We start from the raw sequence: 24,421 nt of genomic DNA on the forward strand, positions 1-24,421 counted from the left end.
ATCTGAAACAGAAGGCAGGGATAGATTTGCTGCTTGCGGATGTTTAACCCCCCCTCAAAATGGCACTTTAAACTTGGTACACCCCTGCACCAAACCCAGCACATGCCGAGAACAAGCATCACATTAGTTGGACCCGGTTTGCCGGACGTCTGTATAGATCTGATGCTTTAGTGGGGCTATTTTGATGCTTCTAATAGCTGATTGACTCAGCTTTAATTTTTTTTTTTCCAAATCTATATAGATGCTGTGTAGCCAGGTCGAAGTAACCTGCTACTTCTTCAGGTAAAGGGCGTTTTTGTTGTTGTTGATGTTTTTTGTGGTTTGTTTTTCAATGTCTACAAGCAGCCAAGCTTAATTACACATGCATGTCACTTCTCAGAACAAGGAGGTCACAAGTACCTCCCTTACAGCCTTAGGGAACATTCAGGTTCAAAAAAGGGAAGACAGAAAAAGAGACCTCTGAAAAATGCTACAGTATAAATACAAGCCAGAGGCTTGACTTTGAATGAATGCTTAAGAGAGATTAAAATGTGCAGCTTATTTTAACCAGTAGAATGGAGTGGGGCAGATGTAAAGGACTGCAAATATATTTTGCACAACTAGAAAGGAAGGGGGAAGAAAAATTAGTAAGTACAATTCCCCAAGAGACAGGTTTACACTGAGTTATATGAAATTAAAAAAGGAAACATTGTTGGCTGAACATCCAGAAAGACTTCCTGACAGTGAGATATAACAGGCTGTGGAATGTCCTCTCAAAAAAAGAATTGATTGACTGGAAAACATACTTGACCACATGTTAGAGGACGCAATCTGCCTCTGCCATGATGGAGAAAAATTCACCTTATAACACTTTTTCCATTTCTGACATGTAAAATTTTATTAAACAGTCCATTTTTTTTTTGCAGGAGCAACTGCATATTAAAAAGTAATTAAAATTATGGACTATATTTGTGTGTGAACCAATGTATTAATTTGCCCTGGTGCCCAGAGAACTCAATGTAGAGTACCAACACTTCAGCACAGCAAGCTGAATGAATTTACATGGTTGTATTAAATAAATGTTCATTACTTGAACAGATGTCTTGCTTATCATTCTGTGTAGTCCAAAAAGCCACGCTAAAATTCAACTACAATAACATGGTCCTAATTGTTTTGCTAAGAAAACAGTAAAACGTTCGGGGGGGAGGGCGCAGCAGAATTAATGATAATTTACCCTAATGAAGAGTTCTAAAATAATACTTATGACACAAACCTTAGGCTAATTCAAATTAATACCCTTATTTAAACAACAGATACTATGACTGCAATCAGATATTGTAGTCCAAGTTATACGTGAAAAAATATGTGCTGAGCGCAAACAGCCAGCATTTGCTCTCTTTCATTATCCTTTAATGCCTCCCAAATATCTCAAATACCTTTCAGATGAGAAAGTAAAAAGATCTGATCACCTCATGTTGCTAATCATAATCAAACACACCTTGGAAAACCAAGAGCATTTCAAGAACAAAGTTTGTAAAATGGTTATCTTCTTCCAATTATAAGTGAAGCCACCCACATGAAGCGAGAACATCTCTACCCATATTAAAAATGTAAATACACTTTAAGACCAAGGAAAACTGAGTACAAATTAGCAAAGATCATTACTGTGTTTACCTTTGTCTTTTCGCCAATAACATTTCTCTCCAGCTCAGCTATCTTCCTGTTTAGATGATCCAATATTTCCTTCTCTTTCAGAAGTTCTGTTGTTTCAGATTTCTGTTCCCCATCCAAAAGGGCACATTCCATATCCAGCTAGGAACACAAAACATTTCTCAAAAGCAGTCCAGCTTACAAAGAAATCTTGAGAAACGATATTTGAGATGATTCGAAGTGTGCTTATTCAGTGTATAGCTACATTTAAAAAAAAAGCAATGCTGATAACATAAGAGCATGGTAAAAGGAGATCACAAATACGTATAAGGAATTTCAACATAAACACTGCAAAAACAAGTTCAAACAAACTTTACTTTGTACATTAATTTTTTGCATTCATTTTTATTTTCCACTTCCTCTCTTCTCTGCTTCTTTCTGCATCATACTGTACCTACTGTCTGTGCAGAGTCTTTGCACTCACCAGTCTTAGAACAGCTGCTTCTTTCCTGTTGTTGATAATTAGAGGCAACATAACCTAAAGACCTATCCAGCTTAGTTTGCAAGTGTGAGATTCCAGAAATCAAGAGAGCATCACAATCTTTTCAGCATGGGGACAAGGACTTTTAATGGGAAGTTACCTCACTTCCTTACTCTTTCACAGGCTACATGAGACACCAGTGTAATGCTCCCAAATGATATGAGGTACTCAGATGAATCCAGAAACCATTCAATAATTAGGACTAGTGTAATTTCAATTAGTAGTCAGAGTTTGTAAAGGTTGATACAATCATGGGGGCCATCCTTCTGCAAATAAAAAAGCCCCTGATTCCCCATAATGCATAAATATCAATTAACATTATTGCACAAAATTTTGTCCAAAAGACAGTAGTAATAAAAGGTATGAACAAGAATATGCATGCATCACAAATCCCATGCACATTTAGCAAGCAGGACATTTAAAATAAAAACATGTGAAAAGAAACAGGAGATTCTTATCTGTTCATACCTCTCTTGAAGATTCATCCATCTGGTCATTTAAATCTTTGATCTTCTGTTCAAGTTCCTCCAAATTATTTAATACTGCTATGCGCTCCTCCTCCAGCTGACCAAGTTCGTGCCCTCTTTGTTCACTGCTTGTGCATTCTGATGTCTGCAATTAGCCATTGTAAGGTGTTTAGTAGCACAATTCTAACACAGCATGTTTTTCCTCCTCTCACATTGTGTTGAGCAAATTTGTGCACATTGAATCATTAAAAGTTCTGCTTTTATATGTACCTTATTTTACATGAACCCAAGATGAGGTTTTTCACCCCAGTCAACAAGGGGGGAGAAAAAAGCCTTATCTTAGATTTGAGTACTAGCCCAGAGCAGGTGGCAGCTCAGCCCCAGCTTCAGCCCAGGGGCCAAAAGCTGAAGCTAAGTCACTGCCTGCCCCAGGCTAAGGTGGCTCATGTACTATGGGAGGGAGTTCATGGTGGGGGGAGTGCAGAGGAGATCTTGCAGTTGGGGTGGGTGCATAAGGCGAGACCTGCAGTGTATGGCTTGGGATAGCCCAGGGAAGACTACTCAACCTGGTCCCCCATCTGCCTGTCCCCCTGCTACCACATACTTTCAACTCCAGCCTGGCCCTAACCAGGTGATTCCTGGAGCTGCCACCGCTGCTTCTCCCCGATTGGGCTGGGACAGGGTTGGGGCCACCGCCACTGACTGCTATGGTACTGAAGTTGGAGCCAGAGTTGCAGTGGAAGGTAAGTAACAGGGGTGGTGCAAGCAACAAAGGGATCATGGGTGGGAGGGACAAGTAGCAAGGGTTCAGGGACAGGGGGGCAAGAGATGGGGTAGTATGTCAAAGGTGAGCAGGCATTGGGTGCAGGTACATGAACAGGGGGGCAGGCACCAGCTACAGGTATCATGGGGGGAGGCAAAGGCATGGGGGAGCAAGAGACAGGGGTCTGGCTCATCATCCCCACTGCTGCCTTATCTGCCACAGCAGTAGGGGGATGAATTTAAGACAACCGTCCAATAATTCGATTCAATATGTGGAAAATTTTATCATATGCTCTTCTTGTTAGTTATATCCTTCACAGATAAAACCAAGATAATCCATCATGAGGATGTAAAAAGTCAAATTTCTCTTTGCTGAAGTAAAGTAAATATGGAAAGGTAAATTTCTTTTAAAGTATACGTTAAGTCTACATAAACAGAAACCTATATGTGCACTACAGCATAATTAACCAATTATTAAGGTTTTTAAAGATAGAAACATAATCAATTACCATGTTTTTGCCTCATTTATCTACTGAATAATTATGAGAGATCTTGGAAAAAACAACTTTTGCAGCCTTTTTTTTTGCCCAGGAAAGCCTAGTGTAGAAGTAGCCCCTGATTTTAAATTACTTTTGCATATTATCCTGTTTTCAAAACAGGACTGACTGAGGTAACAGAGTCAAATTACATTTAGAAGGTCACTCATTCATTGTCTCCAGTTGGAATTAGAACCATGTTCTGGCTCTTAGTCATTGGCTTTTAACTGTCAGATCATATGGCCTCCTTCAAAATGGGTACGGTTCAGCTGCCCACTTACTATTCTAAGAGAAAGTGCTTTTTAGCAGCAGAAATCTGACTTTGATATTTTAAAACAATGAGCTATATTTCATTAATATTCAGATGCCTGTTGCTGCTGTTCTCTGTGGTTAGCAGGGCACCCTTTACAATAAATGAATGGTATTCCTTAATCACTAGTGCTAGTAATCCTAGCAGGAAAGCTTCTTTTTGTCCGGTATCCTGTTTGGATCACGCTGACATAACATCTTCAATTTCACTTCCCGGCAACGATTAAATATAGGATCTCCCACTTATGGAAGGAAAGCAACACTCACAAGCATTAAAAAGTTGCAAGACCACAAAAACTTGCACACAATATGATTAAACATAACTGTCAAATAAAAAAGGGAAGAACCAATATGCCAGGGTACAGCTAGAGGAAGCATGTTTCTGGTTAAAATACCTGGAAGCTACAAACTGAAACCTATCATTAAACCAACCAGTGTGAGAAAACTGTTGTGAAATTATGGTTAAAATGACTGATTCATTCTGTCTTGACATCTTGTGTTATGGATACCCCTAAAGGGTTAGTGTTAATGGATTAGCTGTTGAGATAAAATGATTACTTGATATTGCAACTGGTAATTTATTATTATTTCTGCAATAATCTGGGCACAATCTATTTTAACTGTCAGGCCAAAACCACTCTGAAAGGTTCATTGTACAACTACAGTAAAGCCTTTCTTTACTGTAGTTTCTTTGTCCCGGCTATCTGCAGCACAAAAACAAACAGTATACCTACAACAACAAAGCAAGATCCCAACTATAAAAGGATGGAGGAGGGGAAAATTGTCAAGTCAAATTTGGTTCAAATTTACTAAACTAAAACTCTAGGAAACTTCCAATAGAACACAGTCCTAAAATACAGAAATATACCAGAGATTAGACTTTCACTGTTCTACATAAAAGACATTTCAGAAAAGGTAAAACAAATAAATGGGAAGAAACATGTTAGATTTTTAAAGTTTTCATCATTGATAAGACTTCCACAATATTTTTTAAAAGAACTCTTTCAACTAAAAAGAATGCCTATGAAACAAATAGGGAATATTTTAAATTAATTTCTTAAAGTGAAGAGCTGCCAACTGAAAAAAAAATCCTTAGCCTGGTTTCTGCTGCATGTGAATAGGCAATTCACCACAATAGGCTCCAAAGGAAGCAGCAAGTTGATTTGAAGGGCAGCTCTGTCCAGAAAAAGGAAAGGGAAGGAGGACTGTAAAGTCAGCCCAGGGAATTCCTCTCCACCCACTTTACAACTATTCTTGGGAGCTGGCTGGTTAGCAGGAGGAAGTCTTAGGAAAGGGGAGGAGAAATTTTCAGTTCTTTGCCTCCTCACCTGGTCAGAGGCTCAAATGCTTGAAATGGTGTGGTGCGACATTTAATTTTCCTTAATTAATTTTCCTCATGAAAACCAAACCAGCCTGTAATGTCTGATATGCTGCTGCTTTAAATATTTTGAAATTGGTATTTTAGCATATATCACTCCCCTCAGAAATATAAAGCCACACTAGAGTTGTTCATCACTTTTGAAAACATGATTAAAAGATACACTTTTCAGAGGAAAGAGGTCATCACGGTTTTAATACATCTTGGACCAAGTCAAATGCACTTTGTTATTATGACTCATATTTAACTGATTTTCATTGTGATTCAACTAATTGTACTGAGATTGTACTTCTGAACAGCATTACCTTTGGTGTGATGCTTAGGTAAGAAGACTCATTGGAATCCTTCAGGAAAGCAGAAGAAACTAAAGGTGGAGTTTTCATATTTTCACCAATATGTTCATCAGCTCTAATACCTCTAGACGAGAGGAAGGAGCCAGCACTTCGACTGACATTACTCAACTCTGAGAAATCAGAATCGCTTGTTGACAATTTCAAGTGGTTTCTAAATCTCGTTTCTGGATTAATTTGAGAATCTTCGAATACAGAATCTTCATCTGACAGCTGAAGTTTTTCAAGTTCTTTGTTAATTTTCTGAACATCAGCAACAGTGGCAACAGCAGCAGGGTCACTATCAGGTTTGGAGTATTCTGCACACAAACTGAGGATAGTCTCCAGTCGTTGTCGCTCCTTGTTATTCAAAAAAAAAAAAAAAGAGGTGGGAGTGGTAAGTTTCACAGAAAATTTTAACCAAAGGAAAGATCAGCACTATTCAGGTGCAGTATTTTTTTAAATGTACAATCAAGTTACCTTTGTACTTCTAACAGTGATGGTGTAGCATAAAAATTAAAGTTTGTAAGTCAAGTTAAAGCTGGAAAATAATTTCAGTATAAATGAGTTCTATGTAAAAGTATAACTGAACCAAATGCAAGCTCTAAAAGAGAAGAGATCTACATGTCTGAAAAAGATAAACCCAACATCTGAATTTCAAGATTCTACCTACATCATAATGGATGATTACTATTTATTTCCGTTTGTATCCCACACATATATGGCCCTGTCCCACAGAACTTATTCTACAAAACTTATGTCATCCCTTCTTGTACTTTAAACTATGCCTTGGTAATCATTACATTATTTTTCATGTTTTACTTCAACTAATTTATACATTAGTTCCAATTTTTAAGATTTCCTGTTCCATTAAATTTTTCCTCCTTCCCCTATATCACAATTTTCAGTATTACTCTCCATCTTTGGACACCCAACTTTCATCCTTAAGAAGTTTGAAAGGAAAATAAAGTCCTTCTGGTTTTATTTTGCCCAGAACGGAGAATGGGCATTTCTCTTTTTATTAGTTAACTCCTTGGTTATAAAATCTCATGAGAAAGTCATTCCATTTTCTAAACTTAAACATCTTAGTAACTATGACAATTTAAGCTGTCATCCATCGTGCAATTGTAATCATGTTTTCTGCAGCTCTGTTTTAAAAAATTACTAAGCAGTAAAACTAGTGTTGTTCTATTGCATGCAATTTCTTGTAAATACTTGTTTAGACCAATTTATAATGCTTAACACATAGTAGTTTAGCTTAAGTTTATATTCATTTTGTTACAGAGAAAAAAATAACACAAAAATTGCTTACCATAAACTTAATTAAAGATATCTGTAAAAAAAAGTGCTTCACTGTAAAAAAACTGAGGCTTTGTATTAATGATAACACAGACCAAAGAGTTTCTCTAAATTATTTAATCTTATCATTTCTCTTGGAATAATTTCTAGACGATCAGTCATCAGATTAAAAAGCAAAAAAACAACCTCCGCTCAGCCCCCCTCCTGTGAGAACCACAACAGGTTTATTCAGTTTCCACACACTACCTGGCAGCAAACTTGAATTCAGAATTTCCATGACAGCTAATCACTTTATCTCTGCCTCGCTAGAGACAGTGACAACTGGTAACAAGAAGAAAGTAAAAGTATCAGACTATTCCAGTTTCTCCGATACAAGCCTTTTTAAAGTAAAATAAAACCTATTGTGAATTAACAAGTCCCTCACTTTTAGCAGGATTTAACAAAGAATTATAATGTTGAAAAGAGCCTCAGTTATGAGAAAATATATGTACTTACTAAAGTACAGATCTAAGTTTTCCTGTCTCAAGGCATAAACCAACTATTACATGACAGAGGTTAGGCAGAAATCTTCTCCTTGGGAAAAGTATTTATAGTTGATCACTGTGACTTATCTTCCATGTTCCTGTAGATGCTCTACTAGTGGCCACTGTCAGACAAAAACTATTGACCTAACTGGACAAGTTGCTAGATATAGAATGGAAATTTTTAGCTGATTCAGCAGACTGCTTTCAACCCCCAACCAATGGCATTACCCCAACCCTCTAAAGCCTTGTTTCCCTCCAAATAGTCACTCCCAAACTTTCTCATTCCCAAAGCATTTTCCTCTCCTTGTAAACCTGTACCACCTGGATATGCAACCCAATTCCTTATAGCACAAGACAAGTGCTGCCCCTGAACTCCACTATTTATGTGTTTCCTGCTGTTGCAACAGCACCACTCATCCGGATCTCTGATACTATCATTGCGATAGTAAAAGGTAGAAAACACGGTATTGGAATGGAATGTCCCACCACTTCAACGACAGGTGTTATTCCTCATTTTCACATCAACATCTACATTCCCATCAATTAAGGACATACGAGATTTTAAACTGAAACTATACTTTGTCTTATCTTCAACAGGTTAAAATAAGAAAATCCCTTAAAGCAAGCTCCATTATGGAAAAAGGTAGGAGGAAGATTTTACTTTTTTTTTTTCCATGTCCTAGCAAAGCAGAAAGCCCTCTCTACTGCTTGGGAAAACATTAGTGGAAGAAAAACCTGACTCACTTCAGAAAGTGCCTGATGAGTCTCAGTATCTCAAAGCACACATTACAGAAATGCCAGTGTCTATCACTTCTACTTCAATAGGTATTAAGAAGTTTATGCACGGGAAGCTCTTTCTGTTGCTATTTTGTATACTCTGTCTTCATCATTCATGGCAGCCAGTTCCATCACACCTGTATTCAAGAGTTCCAACCATAAATGTTTTACGTGAATAACCGAGAAAATATCCCAGCAACTAAAAATACAAAAACAGCTGCATGTGCATGAAATACCATCACACTGCAAACTACAAAGAATGCAGCATGCTTATTTTCTGGTTAAACAGAAACTATGGCATTATTATTGTTGCTGTTATTATTTAGATTTGTGTGTAAAACTGTACTATCTAATGGGTGCATTCAGCTGAGAATGAAAACTTTTAAGGATTTTTCACTATATTTCTTCCCTGAAGGCCACTCTGCTGTTTTTAACAATACAGCCATCTGCAGTGAAAAGGGATAGATAGTACTAGTATGAATAACATACCAGCACATCTACCATTGCTGGCAAGGGGGTACCTACATCAGAGACACTGACAGTTAGAAATTCAACATATACTCAGCTTTGCCATGAAGGCCATGTGTAGATGAAATGAGGGCCATGTGTGCACAACACTTTAAAGCGGGCTTTAACCGTGTCAGTGTTTGCATACGTTGGTGGCATATTGCGCATTAATTACAGTCGCTATAGCAAATCGGCGGCATAATGCGCCTTAAATGACTTGGGGTGCAACAAACCAAAACTCCTCTGACAAGTTTTAGTTTGCTGCCCCTACAGCCGCGGAGCGAAGCACCGGGCTCCATGCAGCTCAGGGGCTCTGCAGGAAGCCCTGCAGGCAGCCTGGAAGCAGTCTGGGAAGGCTGGCTCCCCGCCCACCACCTCCCTCCCTACCCCGAGGCTGCCTGCCTCCCTGAGCTGTGCAGGGGTCTGGTGCTTCCCTTCACACCTGCAGTGCACCCTGGGACTGCCCAAGCCAGATGCCTGCAAGCGGGTGCCACCTCGGGGGGGCTGCTGCTGCCATGGAGTGAAGCACCAGCCCCAGCCGCAGCCCAGGCACCGCTCCGCCCGCTGGTAGCTGGCCCTCCTTTCCCTGCCACCGAAGAGGCAGGTAAGTCAGCGGGTTGTGTGCATGACATGGGGGTTTAAAGGGCCCTAAACTGAAGCGGTATTTTTAAAAACCCACCACTTCAATTTAGAGTCCCCGTTTTGTCTACACATGCCCCTACTCACTGCATGGTCCCTTTTTCTGATATTTAAAAACAAGGATTCAGGTTTTCAAGATATGACATGGTGGTGGATTCTGAGTTCACATATGGTATATAAATGCAAGCTAAATCCATTAAAATGAATTTGTATTCTAGTCCACACTTTTCCTTTTAATTAGTTACAAGACTGAGCACTGAGCTAAGTATATTCCATTAAAATGTTAATTATCTTAGAAAGAAAATAAAGATAACCAGTGGCTTGTATTTAGGCCTTGTGGAAAATACATAAAACTAAAGACCCTGCCGAACTGTCTTGCAAAAATAGGTCCCATATATTAAAAATTTACCAAGACACTGGGGATAATTACATCCTGTATATCTAATGTACCTAGTGCTTTCAATCTGATGTGTCATTTGTTCCTTTACTAAATGAAGTTGTTGTTAAACAGCTGTTCTGTCTTAACGCAAAGACTGCCAAATATTCACGGCATGATAAATGACCTTTATTTGGCCTTCCCTACCTTGCAGGGGTGTTGGTAAATCCTAAATTAACAATGTTTTTAAATTATAGTGTCTGAACCTAAGATTATAAGAACCATAAAAAGGTTAAGCACAATAAAAATTTCAATCATGTGTTAGACATTTTCAAAATGTGCATGAGGCCTAGACATATATCTTTAATTAATTTTAATGTTTAAATAATTTCACTTTAATTAAAGTGAAAGATAGTTGGGATAATCAGCTCTGTTTTGAAAATCCCAACCTATATTTATTGAATGTTAATCTATGTGGCCACATCACATATAATGAGGGAACTACTTAACTTGCAGTTTCATAGTTTTTGCAGAAAACGCAAAATCTGGGATTGTCCACAAAATCCGTGAAATCAACAACAACAACAAAAATAATAAAACAAAAATGCTGGTTCCCCAGTGGGAGCCAGTAGTCCTCACTGGGAAGGGAAGGCAGCTGGTGGTGTAACATGAATGGCAGGAGACAAGATGGCAGCTGCCCCATCACCCCTCCTCCCAGCACCAGAGCCTTTCCACCAATCAGCGCCAAGAGGCAGGGCCATACAAAGGGCATCCAGCAGTCATGCTGGACCCCAGCTTTCTTCCCACCAATCAGTGCCAAGGGGCAAGGTGGCCAACAGATGACCACAGACAGAGATGACCCAAGCAGGGTGTGGGGCCTGGGGCAAATCAGCCTGTGCAAGGCCCCACCCCCTGTGCCCCAGATGCAAAGAAGCCAGTGATGGGTTTGGTGACAAGGGAGGTGGGGTACCAAGCAGCAGGACACAAAAGCAGTGGCAGCGCTGAGTCACTGCGGCCGCTCTGCTCAGCTCCGCGGGGCCCCCCAAAGCACAGGACCCAGGGTGGTTTCCCCAATTCACCACCCCCAAGGAGGGCCTTGACTACAGAACTAGAACTTTATGCCTAATCAACCCATGAAAATTGGTAAGTCTCCCCACAATTTAGGTAGACCCCTACATATAATCTTTCTTGGTTCATACTAATTCTCCATTTTTTTCCACAGTTATGGAATAAACATAGATGAAATAAAAGCTCACTTAACTGGGGAGAAATAGGTCCCTTTAAACATGTTCCTTCCAACTGAATTTTCATATTGCTTGTAAATTTATTGCTCATTTAAATTAAAATCTCTCATGAGTAAATTCATGGCTTTTAGAAACTCTGAGACCTATAAATATATGTTCTACAGATCCATATCTAAAGCTAGGTAATGGACATTATCTAATTCTAAATCGTATTTCTTTACTATGTAGCACCATCTAGAGGCAAAATATCATACTGTCTGCAAATCAACACTAGATGATCAAGGCAGCTGCTATTTCAGGCCCCTAGCAGACATTACACTTAAGACACGATTCACTGTTTAATCATGTCTTAAACAGTAATCCGACCACATGTTCAAGCAATTAAAGATGCAATAAAACAAGGAATAAGCTACACAGTGATTAAACAAAATATTTGTAATATTTGTATAATAACCTTGTGGCTGGTTCCCATCATGTCTTAAATTGCATATGTGGCTGCTCCCAGCCTTCGGATTGAAACCCTTCAAGACTGAGGTTGGAGTAACAGCCAGCTGGTCAGAGCTCCCAACTTCAGGGGCACACTAGAGCTATGGCTGGGAGTGCCAGTCATCTGATCAGCTCCCTTCAAAGCTCCTAAGGCTCCCTTCAAGGCTCTTGTGTGCTCTCTAAGGCTCCCAATCAACTGACCAGTGCTCCCAGCCACAGGAGCACTGGACCCCCATCTTGCTACTTGCTGGTAAAGGATATTACAAAATTACTGAAAAGTGCATTATTGAAATCTGCAAGTATTCAAAACAAATTGGAACAAAAGCACTTTTTCATCTGAAGGGGAAGGCAGGGGAGGAGGGGAGAGTGTTCTGTGTGTGTAGATATCTATCTATACATTTTGTTCTGGACTATGAGAGCAGACTAGTAACTTTCATGACTAGGCCCTGGTAAAGGCTGTATTTTCAATGTTCCCAGAGGGCTGTATAATTACAAGTAAAAAAAATGAATTCCACAGGTTTCTAATAAAACAATATGAACATTATTCATTTAAAGGTTTCTGTAAGAAAAGAAAAATTGCAAAAGGAAGACACTGTGGTAGACAATGGCCCTTTAAAGATTCCCTATGACTTATCCACACTACAGTCCAGTAGCATTGACTACAGGTGGCATACACATACCCAAGCAAGTTTTAAACTAAACGTAGCTTGGATACTAATAACACAATGGTTATGGCTGTCCTGGCTTTGGGCAAGGACCTTAAGAAAAGTATGCAGCATCTGCAGCTCCATTACTATTGGTATTCTATGAAAATGACAAGGATAGATAGATATGGGTAGATATACCTGATGTCTACCACAGTGGATACTGTTTCTAATAAATTTCTGCAATCAATCCCTGAATCTCTCTAACTATAGTTTGTCCAGCTCACTTCAACACAGTATTAAAAGGTTAAATACTTGGACAGAAGCTAACTGCCCTACACAAATCATTCACCTCCCAACCTTTCAACCCAGATTTTTACTCAGCACTTTGAACCCAGCAATACATGTTTCTCTTCTTCCCAAGCAAGACACGCATGTAAACCTGGGAATCCTGCATTAAACTGGAAAAATACTTTTTTGTGAACCCAAGTTCTGAATGGCAAATAGAGCTCTGGGTGCTCAGTCGTGCTGAAAAAAAAAAAATCTAACCCCAAATGTAATCCAGTATACACAAAAATACAAAACGGAACGTTTTAACATAGTCTTCCGCCCAGGACCCTACTAACCAATTATCTTGGTTCTTCAAACTCTCAAATCATTGAAAAATGGACTGTTCTGATTCCCAACCCTTTAACCAGATGACTTTAAAAAGTAAAGTTTAGCAGGATGATCAGCTGAAGATTACATCAAAGAGAAGGAAATTCCTTTGTGTTTAAGCTATATAACGTATAGAATATACCATTTTCAAATGTTTCAGTATGTTAAGAAAGCATTAGGCTAATTCCTGTCAAGACTTTAAGAAAGTGTGAAACCAAGAGAAACAAATGCTGAACTAAAGGAAAGATTTTTTTCACTTCATCTAAAAATAACACATGAACATTTCTTTACCATTACTTACTGCAAAAGCATACTCCCAATGCCCAAAAATCTTTAAAATACCAGTACATCATGCTTTCTTTCCATTTTAAATGACTGAACATCTCTATCAAATTGGTTGCACTGCTAACTCAAGAGCCTTCTTGTAATAAGAATCAAGCAACTTTAACAGAGTACAAACATTAAGCCAAAATCTTCTACGTTAGTTAAAAACTGGCATCAAAAACTCACCTGATTACAAGAAATAAGATCTCTCAGAAGAGGACAATGTTCTTTCCAAATGGAGGGAAATATGAAAGGAGAGATATTCTATCTTGCTTGTTTTTCTGAAATGTTTTTGCCTTTCATGCAAAACTGTTTTGTTTTTTTCTGTGTAATCCAATTAGCATTGTTTGTAACACCTACTGACTTTAAGGAGAGCTAGGAGAACTCGATTTAATTTAGAAACTTAATTATGGATTTAGGGTATCAGACTTCATGCAAATAACTTGGAAATATTTGTAGTTATCAATATACCAGATTTTACGTTTTAGAGTAGAAAAGATTCAGTATCTCAGAGGCAATGGTAAAATAGTTGTATATCTTAACTTAGTACAAATCCCAAGATTGAGTGGAGGAAAATCTATAGGATTTGAGGCATAGAGTTGCACAGATATGAATCCTCAAGCAGAATTCAACATAACGTTAGTAATGACCCCTGACTATGCAGTATTGTTTCTTGAGGGCACTGACATAAACATATTTAAGGATTAGTCAGCCACCATTCTTTTCTCAAATTTCCACATGTATCCCTGCACTTTGCTTTAGTAGCAACTAACACACTAGACCATTGCAGAACCTAGCAAATTCCATGGCAGGCTGTAGGGTCTTTCTAAACACAAAAACCATATCCATATAGCACAATTATTTAAATCGAGTTTACATCATCCTTTAAATAAAGAATCAATTTTAATATGTCATCACAAGTTATTTGAGGGTAGAGTGGGGTGTTATTGTCTTAGGAAAGATTCCAAATATAAAACTCTTTTAGACAGCTAATTACTGCACAGTAAGAGTTACCATCTACATATGCAGATGCTTATTAAGCAGTTATATGCTCTAATCATAAGTAAATTTCCTACCTGTAAATACAAGTAGCAAATTTACTCTTGATTACTTACTGCACAGTACGGCACATGTAGACAGCTGTAGACAGCACATTTGCTCCCAGTCAGCTGGGCAGCGGAGGGTGGGAGACTGCTCCCTGTCCCCGAGAGCTGCCTGTTGCTGAGGGGAGCTCCACCAGTGGAGCCTGGTTGGGGAGCTCCCAGTCCCTGCTTCCCAATCGCAACTGGGGAGCAGCAGCTGGGAGATTCTTAGCTCCGAGCCCTGGCCCTGCAGTTGTGGAGCTTGGGCTAGGAGATAAGAACCTCCAAGCCTGCGCCGCGCGATTGTGGAGCAGGGTCTGGGATCTCCCTGCTGCTGGGATTGCGAAGCCCACCCCAGCAGCAGGCAGCTCCTGGGGGCAGGGAATAATATCTCAGCCCCTGCTAGGAGACAGCTGTCTCCTGGCCCCATGCTCCCTGCCAGCCCCTGGGATAGCACAAAGGGAGAGCATAGAGCTCTCCCTGGCTGCTGCAGGGGCACAGTACAGGGCCACAGGGAGTGGGAGCAGTCTGTTGCTAGGAGCAGCAAATCTACTTCTGCATCTCAGCATGTGGAGATGCATGCCCGGGACAGGTTACTCTAGAGTACAGGCAGTCCTCAACTTACGACTGTTCGAGTTACAACAAATGTCACTTACGACCTTTGTAAACTATAACAGTGTTTCGAGGCTCTGACTGGGTTTCAACTTTGCGACACTAGATACAGCTGCCTCCAGCTGGTAAGTCTGCTGTAGTGAGGCATGGGTGCACAGATCAACGCCCCTGCAGCAAGGGAGGGACTCAAGCTGTGGCTGGGATAGGGGCTGCCCAGTGGGTAGGAGGTTGCGGGGAGTTGGTGGGGTGGCTCCTGCCGCTGCATGCTGACCGCCTGGAAGAACACCGGGTGGAGGGAGGGGGAATGTGCCCCCGGATCTGCACAGGGTGGGCAGGGCCAGGACTGCGCCGGGCTGTGCTCTGGGCTGGCAGTGGAAGGCACTGGGAGCAGGGGCTATGCCCTCCTGCTGCTAGGTGAGCAGCACCAGGGCATGGCGGAGGCATGTGCCCTCAGATCTGCACAGGGCAGGTGGGGCTCCACTGGGCTGTGCTCCGGGCAGGCAGCAGGGGCTGCGGCAAATTTTAGGGTTGCTGCAGCCTCCTCACAGCCCTTGCTTCGCCGCCTGCCCCGATCCGGGGGCACCTCCCCCAGGGTGGGGTGGGGAGAAGCCGTGGTTTGTCCACGAGGTGCAGGGAGGCCAAGGCGGCTCCAGCCGCTGTGCACTGCTTGTCCGGAGGCAATGCAGCGGCTTTGCTCTGTGCCGGCTGGGCGAGCGGCAGGAGGGCACAGCCCCACTTTCAGCACCTTCCTCCGCCAGCCCAGAGCACAGCCCGGTGCAGCCTAAGCCATGCCTGCCCCGTGCAGATATGGGGGCACACTCCCCTCCATGCCTTCCCGGATCAGTGGCAGGAGCAGTGGTGAGAGCCACCGGACGAGCCGCCAAACGAGCAGCTTGTGGACTGGTGGGCCACAGCAGTGGGAGCCGCCCACCCCCTTCCCACGCCCCCCCTTGCCACCAATTGCCCCAGCCCCTGTCCTGGCCCTAGCCCCAGCCCCAGCCCCAGCCCCAATCCCTCCCTTGCTGCGGGGGCATTGATCTGCCCCACCACCCCAAAAGACTTACTAGCTGGAGGTAGCTGTATTGAGCGTGGTAAAGGAACCAATCCGCCATTTATAACATTGTTCCTATGGGAAAACTGATTCCGACTTACAACGTTTCGACTTAAGACGTGGTTTTCAGGAACCAATTGTGTCGTAAGTCTGAGGACTGCCTGTAGTTTATTCTGAGTAAACTGATCCCACATTTTTTGCATGTGTAGATGCGCCGTTTATGTTCTACAGTTTTGGGTTTTTTCAGTGTTTGATTGCATTACTAGAATTAGTTCTCTTATGATTCTAACTATTTTTATAGGTGTATACTTTCATTAGTTTGTTTTCAATTCACATTCTTGATATCCCTACAGAAGGATAGATAGTCATTCCTTTCCAATTACCAGAAAGAACAAAGTAGGGAAACCTATGTTTTGAAAAATATGTCAGTTCATCAAGCCATTGCTTTGATTATATAAAATAAAATGGTGCTCACTGGACACGTTATTGGGGAACATCAAATAATTTTAGTATTTGATTCCTTCTGCAAAATACATGACCTTTGACCTTTTATGGTGGAGATATGGGTTATTTACCAACTTATCACAATAACATGCCATCAGTTAAAAAAAAAGAAAATGTTAGATAAGGGAAGAGCAATTTGTAGGATTTTATATACATAGAGTGCCTGTAGATGTGCAGGACACCTGCTCTGGCACGTGACATGCTGTACTTAGAGCACATTGGAGCAGACTTGATTAATTGAGTCTGCTGGAGCATGCCACCAGCCTCAGAATGTCATGTATTCAATGTCCTGCTCTTCAAAATGGCAGCGGGGATATTTTAACTAAATCTCATTGAACGAGCTTTAGTTGAAGTGCCACCACTGAAATTTTGAAGCATGGGACCCTGAATACACGAGATGCTGCGGGCACTTCCAGCCCAAAGCAGCTCCCACTTCCTGAGAGCTGCTCTAATTAAAGTGCCTCCCCCCCGCCCCAGAGCACATGTAAAGACATCCGTAGGTATTTTGACAGAACCCACAGAGGGAACTTTCATAATTTTTAAGACTTTTTCCATTTGTTTTTCTAAATAACTGAATTACACCATTTGAGATGCTGAGGCAACTTACTAATAACCATTAAGTTTAGAGACTGACAGAGTAAACAACATGTCCCCAGGATATAAAGTCATGCATTTAAATTTCAGAACACAGTAACAAATGTTTTTCATCTACTACGTACTCTTACTAGGTACATTTGGAAAGCCAGTTTTGGAAACATTAACCATTGGTAAAATCTAAATGAAAAAGTAAAATTACCAGTCGTTCCATCTCCTGTTCTCGAAGCCTCTCTTCCCTCTGTCTCCGGTGATAGTCCATTAGGTCTTCTCTTCCAGTTACTGAACTAATACTGTTCTTTCTCTCTCGAATGGAAGGGGGCAAAGAAGTTGGTGTTTGTCGGAAGCTTTCCAACTCCGTTTCATCAAACTCCATGGAACTAGTGGAAAGGTTTCTTCTGACAGAGAATGATCTGTCAATATCCACAGGGGAGAATGAGTTACTGGGGCTTGTCCCTGAGAGTCCAAGTCTATCAAAATCATCAGAAACATATGAAGAAGAAGATGCTAAAAGCATTTTTTTAGCTAGCCTAGGGCTTGAAGGAACACAAAGAGCTGAGCTAACATAGGAATTATTATCAGACGCAGAATTTATAAACGGTGAAACCCCTGAGCTGCAAGAAGAAAAATTAAGGTAATTATCAGCATCTAGTGCACTTTGAGGTAGATCTTTTTCTCCATGCTTTTTCCTCTTGGAGTTACCAAGAGAGTTTCTTGGTGGCAAACTTAATGGCATCAGCTGGCTTTCTGTCGATTTGTACAGTCTAGGCAGAGAACGACTATAAACTCCCATATGACTAAGAGACCCACCAGAATATTTCCTAGCTCTTGAACCCAAAGCTTCAGTCATCACCTCCTTGTGTTTCACTGGTCTTGGATGAAGATTTAGACTATCTTGAATATTCATCCTCCTGCCCTGCTTTGGGCTGGAAGGCATGCTTGCTGCTCCTGAAGTGCTAACAGGTGAAAGCATCATTTCACTCCCTGAGCTTCCATTCCACATTGTAAGAAGAGAGCCTGAGTTTTTCTTCCCGTCCAGTGTTCCTGGGAAGTAGACGTTGTCATACGATTTATTTTTTTGACTATACTTGGAATAGTGAAATTGATCCACATGTCCAAAGGATTTCTCGTTTTCTCTGTTGACATGAATGTCAAAGTCGCTCCTTCCTAGATTGTACCCACTGAGGGATGGAGAAGTACTTGAAATGGAACTCATGGGCTTTACAGAGACACTTTTTTCTGAAAAGTAAGGGCTGTCACAAGAGAACAGCTTACCTCCTGGAATTCTGGTAGCAGAATGCATATTTTTTACACTGGATGAAGGACTGGATTTAGTTGACACAGGTTGTGACAGGGTTAAGTAGGAACCAACGTAATCCCCATTTGTTTTAAATTTAAGGCTTGATGAATATTTCTTTGAGCTGAGGTTATCCATAATATCTTGGAGATCGTTTTCAAGGGAATTTGCCACAGAACCTTTCCCTAAACTAGCATTTTGTAATTCCATCTGGTTTTGTATGTGGCTATATTCTGCCATAATCTTACTGGGATCTGTAAGAAGGAAGAAAAAAAATAGCTTTCAGCAAATAAGTGATTACCACAATTCTGCAATCCATGTCAGAATAATTAGTAACAATAATTACACAAGTTATCCATACTTTACAAAGGTGTTGGAGTCCTCTAACTTTATTTTACAGGACGGGAAACTGAAAGCGAGACATCTGGCATTGTTGCGTATAACTGGTAAAGACCCTGGGTGCCCTGTGTGATGCCCTATCCACTTTAGAACACTCTTTGAACGCTCTTTCTCTCCTTTTGTTTCCCTAGAAAAGGCTTATAAAAAGTATATAGCACAGAAGCAGGAACCAGTAACTCCTGAGGGGTTGGAAGGTCCCAACCCTTCCATCTCTGTAACATTTATGTGCATGGCTCCCAGCACTGTAGTATTTATGCATCTCCCAATTGTTAATATACTATTGATCTTCACAACTTCCCAGTGGAAGCACGAAATTGCCATTATCCCCATTTTACAGAACAGAAATCAAGGCATGGAGAGAATGATTAGTGATTTGATTAATGTCATGCAAATTCTACAAAAGAGCAAGGAATCAAACATGTCTCAAGTCCTAGACAGCTGCCCAATGCTGGACCATACTTTCAGTCTAATCATTGTAAGCCATGCACTATAGGCCCGATCCAAAGTCTGTTGTGTTTCCATTTACTTCAGTGATTTTTGGGTATGAATATAAACAAATCTTCCTCAGCCTTAGTTTCCTCCACTGCTAAGTAAAAATATCACCTGTTTCTCAGTGGCATCAACTGTTTCAGTTTAGGTCCCTAATGACTACAGAGTACTCAAAATATGAAAAGCTCTATAGATGCAGTAAATTATGTTACTTAAAATACAGTCTTAAAGACATACAGAAACATGAAGTGAGATACTTTGTCTTCATTAAAGGAGAATTAAATATTTGTGATAAACACAGCTGTTTAAAACCACAGACACCAAAACAGATCATGACACATTCTTATTTTGTTGTTGTTTTTGTTGTTCAATTACATACCAAATTCTATCCCGCCAGTTTTGAGTTTCTCTTCCTAGCAATGACATCTTTAATACCTAAAGCACAGAGGAATGCAAACTCCTACACTCCTTCTGTCAGTGACAGCATCAGTCGTTGCAGGAGAACTGCAGAACCATAAGGGGACTTGATTTTCGGCTTTGGCTGATACAAAAATATGTCTCAGTTACCCTTTAAAGCAGCACTTTGAAGAGTTAGGCAAGTTAAGGCAAGCTGCATTTGAACTAAATGAAGCAACAGCTTTTTCAGTACTGAGGACCTATGGGTGTTTTTATATATGCTCCAGAGGTAGGGGGCGTGCTTTAATTAGAGCAGATCTAAGAAACCACTCTTATTAAAGCACCCACGGGGTGTCATGTATCAGCATCTCCACACTTCAAAACAGTGACGGGGGTACTTTAACTAAAGTTCTTTCAACAAGTTTTAGTTAAAGCACCCCACCACCATTTTGAAGCGTGGGGACACTGATACACGAAACACAGAAGCTGGATGGAGCATACTAATTAGCACACCGGCAGACTCAATTAATCGAGTCTGCTCTGATACAGTGTAATTATAGCATGTTTGGAGCAGCCTCCCAGCATGTCTACAGGCACCCTATAGTCCTGCATGAAGTCAATGGAAGCTATAGAAAGCTGACAATAAATCCCTACTTTGTTTCTACTCTTGGTTCAGTCAAAATTCATCTGTGACCTTCATCAAATAATATAAAAATATGCCTACATAGTACAACCCAAATACTCCTTAGTATATGAAGTATTTTGAGTTCTTCAAATTAAATGTATTAGATCAATCCTCTCGGAAAGATCAATCCTCCCAAAAGGTAGCAAGATACAGAAAGTTTTAGAATGCTATCATAATCTTGAACAACAACAACAAAAGTAAAGGGAAAGGACAGTGCCATGGATAATGTGACTGAACAGGTAATGAATTAAATTAATATGCACTCTAAAAAGAAAATACATATGAATGTGAAGGGTACCTCATTTCTCTTCACCACATGTACACAGTGAAATGTTTCAACAGTTACTAATTACAATATTATCAAATGTCTGAAGGGACTACCTGTAGCTTCAGACACAATCCCAACAGTCCATCTCGATACATGCCTTCATGCGTTAAGGTTGTTTAGCAATTTATTTTACAGAGTCAACTAGTATTAAAACATTAGTGCCTCTGGGCATGTCTACACATGCTTTTATGCGTGCCTAAACTTAATGCACATTAGCCTAATGTGCATTAAGGCAATTTAAGCAGGCATCTATACGTGCACATGCTCAGGCACATTAATGCAGGTGTGCAGACTGTTTTTATGCAAGTATCAAATTTAGGCTTGAATAGCTTAAAATTGCCATTTTTAAGATGCATTAAGGGCACACATGTTGATGCTCACCTTAAATTGGGCTAATGCACATTAAATGCACATGTGTAGACATGTCTTTTGATGACTAATTATTTGGATTGAACCAAAGAGTTTACAACTGAAAGGCTTCATATCTTAATATCACTACTTTGAGCCAGACTGTTAAGGGATGTGAAATTTTATTTTAAAATTTAAATACTACTTGTGCAAGTTTTGATAAAGAACAAGCAAACAAAGCTAAAAGTATTCTTTAACACAACATACACAAGTAAAACAAAATAAAACCAGCCTTAAAAAATAATTTTAAGTAGGGTTTAAAAATTCAAAACAGGAATACTAAAATGTGAAACTTATTTGTGATTAACAAATTGCTCTACATATTTATCCCTCTATTCTTAACAATGCTTTGCATCTAAGTCTTACTACCCCTCTTGCCTAAAGTTCTCTGAAACGTTCTGTTAATCTCACAATAAACGTTTACTATTCAAAAGAGTATCATGACACAACTGACAAAAGTAGCTTTCGAGCATTTTTAATGTTTCCAATCGCTCTCAAATTGAACAATATAGAGGTAGATTCATGGAATTTTAAACAGAGTTTATTACTTTTTTTCAACACAAGGAGGATCATATTTAATCTTGTGAAGAATAAAACTGTTTGCCAGAAAAACAAGTTAGCTCATGGAAATCTTTCGTGAAAGTCTTACGATAAAGAGTTCATTGTACTTGAAATCTGAACAACAAAAGCAAACAAAAATCAAAAATCAACAATACCTCCATTGTAGTCAATTGAATTGAACTATTCCTTATTTTTTACCTTATGCCATTTCCTCTGCATTTTGGCCCCAATTCTTCAAACCCTTAGGCACATGCTTAAAGTGCTGAAAAACATCAGTGTGTATCCAGTATACAACTAACTGTATTTAAATGTCTGTCCATAAATCAACCCTCCTTTGATTGTTTTTTAAAGTGTTGTGTCAGATAACACACCAGGACTTTTCAGACATTCTTGTTGACACTCCCTCCACATGCTATTGTGAAGACTAGCAGCAGGGTGTTCTTCGTGTCATGTAAGAAATTTGTTCCCTCTGGAGGTCAGCCAGGGCTCTAATTGGTTAACCTCCAACACATTGTGCAAGGCTCCTCTTTTGAGCCAAGTGTTTTCTGGATGAAGTTATTCTAAGGCAATTTCTTTCCTTTTCTTACTTGTCTTGTCTCGTCTCCCTGACTAGGTGGTTAACTGATGCCTATTGTAGGTAGCAAATATTGAGCTCTATTTTTTTGTATTTGTTTGTGATGTATGCCAAAGCTATAGCAATGGCTTACTGTTTGTAGGTAAAATGAAGTAGAGAGATAAGAGCAGAAAAGTGACCATTTCTAATTGAAGATTAAATTACAGGATCAAAATCAAGGATGTCTTTAGAAATGTGCCAATTCCATTACAAAATAACTAATTTGTTCCATTTGTTACCTGTTTGAATGCTCTGGAAAGAGGAGAAGTTACCTCGGTTTGGCATCATATTTTTCTTCTATCCAATGGTTAAAACAAAGATAGCTTGAATGAGCCAGGTAAATACTGACCTGCAAATAAGTAATAGAAGGAACAATATTACTTTAACAAATACATGCTGAAAATTGATTTACAGGTACTTTAAAAAACACAATGAAATTAAGGTTCTGTGATGCTGAGAGTCTTCTGGCTGAGAGGAACAACACAGACATCTGGACCCTTCACAGGTCGGTCAAAATTAGGGATGTCAAAATTAGGCTTGATGGTAGAGATTTATTTTATCAGTATGAACGTCTGTGCAACTTTTTATTGGTTTCTTTTACTCCTCAAATGAAAAAAAAAAATCATTAGCTCATCCTCTTTTCCTGTAAGAGAGGGAGTGCCTGTGGTTATTCATCAGGACTATGATTTCTTTGTAGAGCCTTGTCTAAGGGTTTCCTTAAAAATCATTAAATTCTGAAAACTTATCTCAGTGGGTCTCTTTCTGAGACATGGCGGGAAATAAGTTGAAAAGTGCTATAAAAACAATGCACTAGAACAAAATCTAATATCAACAGCCTCACAGTCAAAACCCTATATCTAAAACGGGTGCACAAACTAACACTCTGTAAATATTTTGGCAGACACAAATTCCCCTGGTAAAAAATTACACCCTTAGAGGGGGAAAAAAAGATGTTTTCATGTTTATATAAAAATGTCTACAGATGGTTACAAACTTTTAAAAATAATTTCAACTGTGATATCTGTGCCATTATTTAGAGATCCAAAAATTTAGACACACCAAAACCACTCTTGGAAGTATCAAGTATGTTTTTCTGTAAAAAGTAAAGAATAGTAAAATGCATTTAACTAATTTGAATGCACTTAAAAAATGGCTGTAATAAAAAAACTCTACTCTGCATCAAGTTATGTTCTTCATGTCTGAGTTCACTGTACTTCAAGGACAGTAATAACTAAAGGAAAACACCAAAGAACAGAAGTAGAGACATAATGTTTGTTAAAAGTCAAGGCACCCATTTAACTAATAAGTCAGAACTTCAAATTATACATCTTAGTCTTTTTGCCTAGAATTTTCTTGTGAGGCCTTTGTACATTATTCTCTTGACAGAGGTCCAGAAGGTCAAGCCTGGCAAAGTACAGAATAATTTCAACAAAGAACTTTTCTCAGAACAGCTTATATCTCTTCCTATCATATTGGCTTATACAGGGAACCCCCACTTAGCGCTCTTAATTGGTTCCTGAAAAGCCGAGCGTTAAGTAAAACGAATGTTAAACGAAACCGAAAGTAATTGATGATCCAAGATGGTGACCACAAGTGTTTTTAATGACCCAAGATGGTGACTGCGAATGTTATAGTGAAACTTGCTGAGTGCTAAGTGAAATCAGGTATCAATTTAAAATGAGCATTATAGTGAAACAGCACTGAGCGAAACAGCTTTAAGCGGGGGTTGCCTGTATAGTTGGAACATGTCCTCTGTCCTTGTTCAACAAGCCCCTTCCCTATGCTTTGTCATATCCTCTTTTCTTAGAGCTCACTTCTTGAGTAATTTCGAGGCATTTTCTCAGTGAAAAATTATGCTTTTTATGGTCATTTTAATTATTTTTTTATGATGCTTTTTCTCAGCGACTTCTGCCTGAGGACAGTTTTCACTCCATCAGTGTGGTAAGGAGGGACTTGTCCTTCTGCCACCCTTTC

The 24,421-nt window shown here is 39.8% G+C and overlaps 1 protein-coding gene across 6 annotated transcripts in view; it reads right to left on the reverse strand.

Moving 5' to 3' along the window:
* PHLDB2 (pleckstrin homology like domain family B member 2) overlaps window positions 1-22,796 on the reverse strand; it is a 78,435-nt gene extending 55,639 nt beyond the window's left edge. For all 6 annotated transcript variants that reach the window (XM_006032499.3, XM_025214262.1, XM_006032498.3 and 3 more), the window contains exons 1-5: window positions 22,687-22,796; window positions 17,474-18,822; window positions 5,928-6,311; window positions 2,639-2,782; window positions 1,654-1,791 (exon numbers count right to left, since the gene is read on the reverse strand). In XM_006032499.3, coding sequence (XP_006032561.1) covers window positions 1,654-1,791; window positions 2,639-2,782; window positions 5,928-6,311; window positions 17,474-18,822; window positions 22,687-22,735 — 2,064 coding nt within the window. In that variant the 5' untranslated portion in view covers window positions 22,736-22,796. The remainder of the gene's footprint in view (window positions 1-1,653; window positions 1,792-2,638; window positions 2,783-5,927; window positions 6,312-17,473; window positions 18,823-22,686) is intronic.
* Between the last annotated feature and the right edge of the window lie 1,625 nt (window positions 22,797-24,421).

Source organism: Alligator sinensis, unplaced genomic scaffold (genome assembly GCF_000455745.1).
Source record: "Alligator sinensis unplaced genomic scaffold, ASM45574v1 scaffold359_1, whole genome shotgun sequence".
Lineage (NCBI taxonomy): Eukaryota > Metazoa > Chordata > Crocodylia > Alligatoridae > Alligator > Alligator sinensis.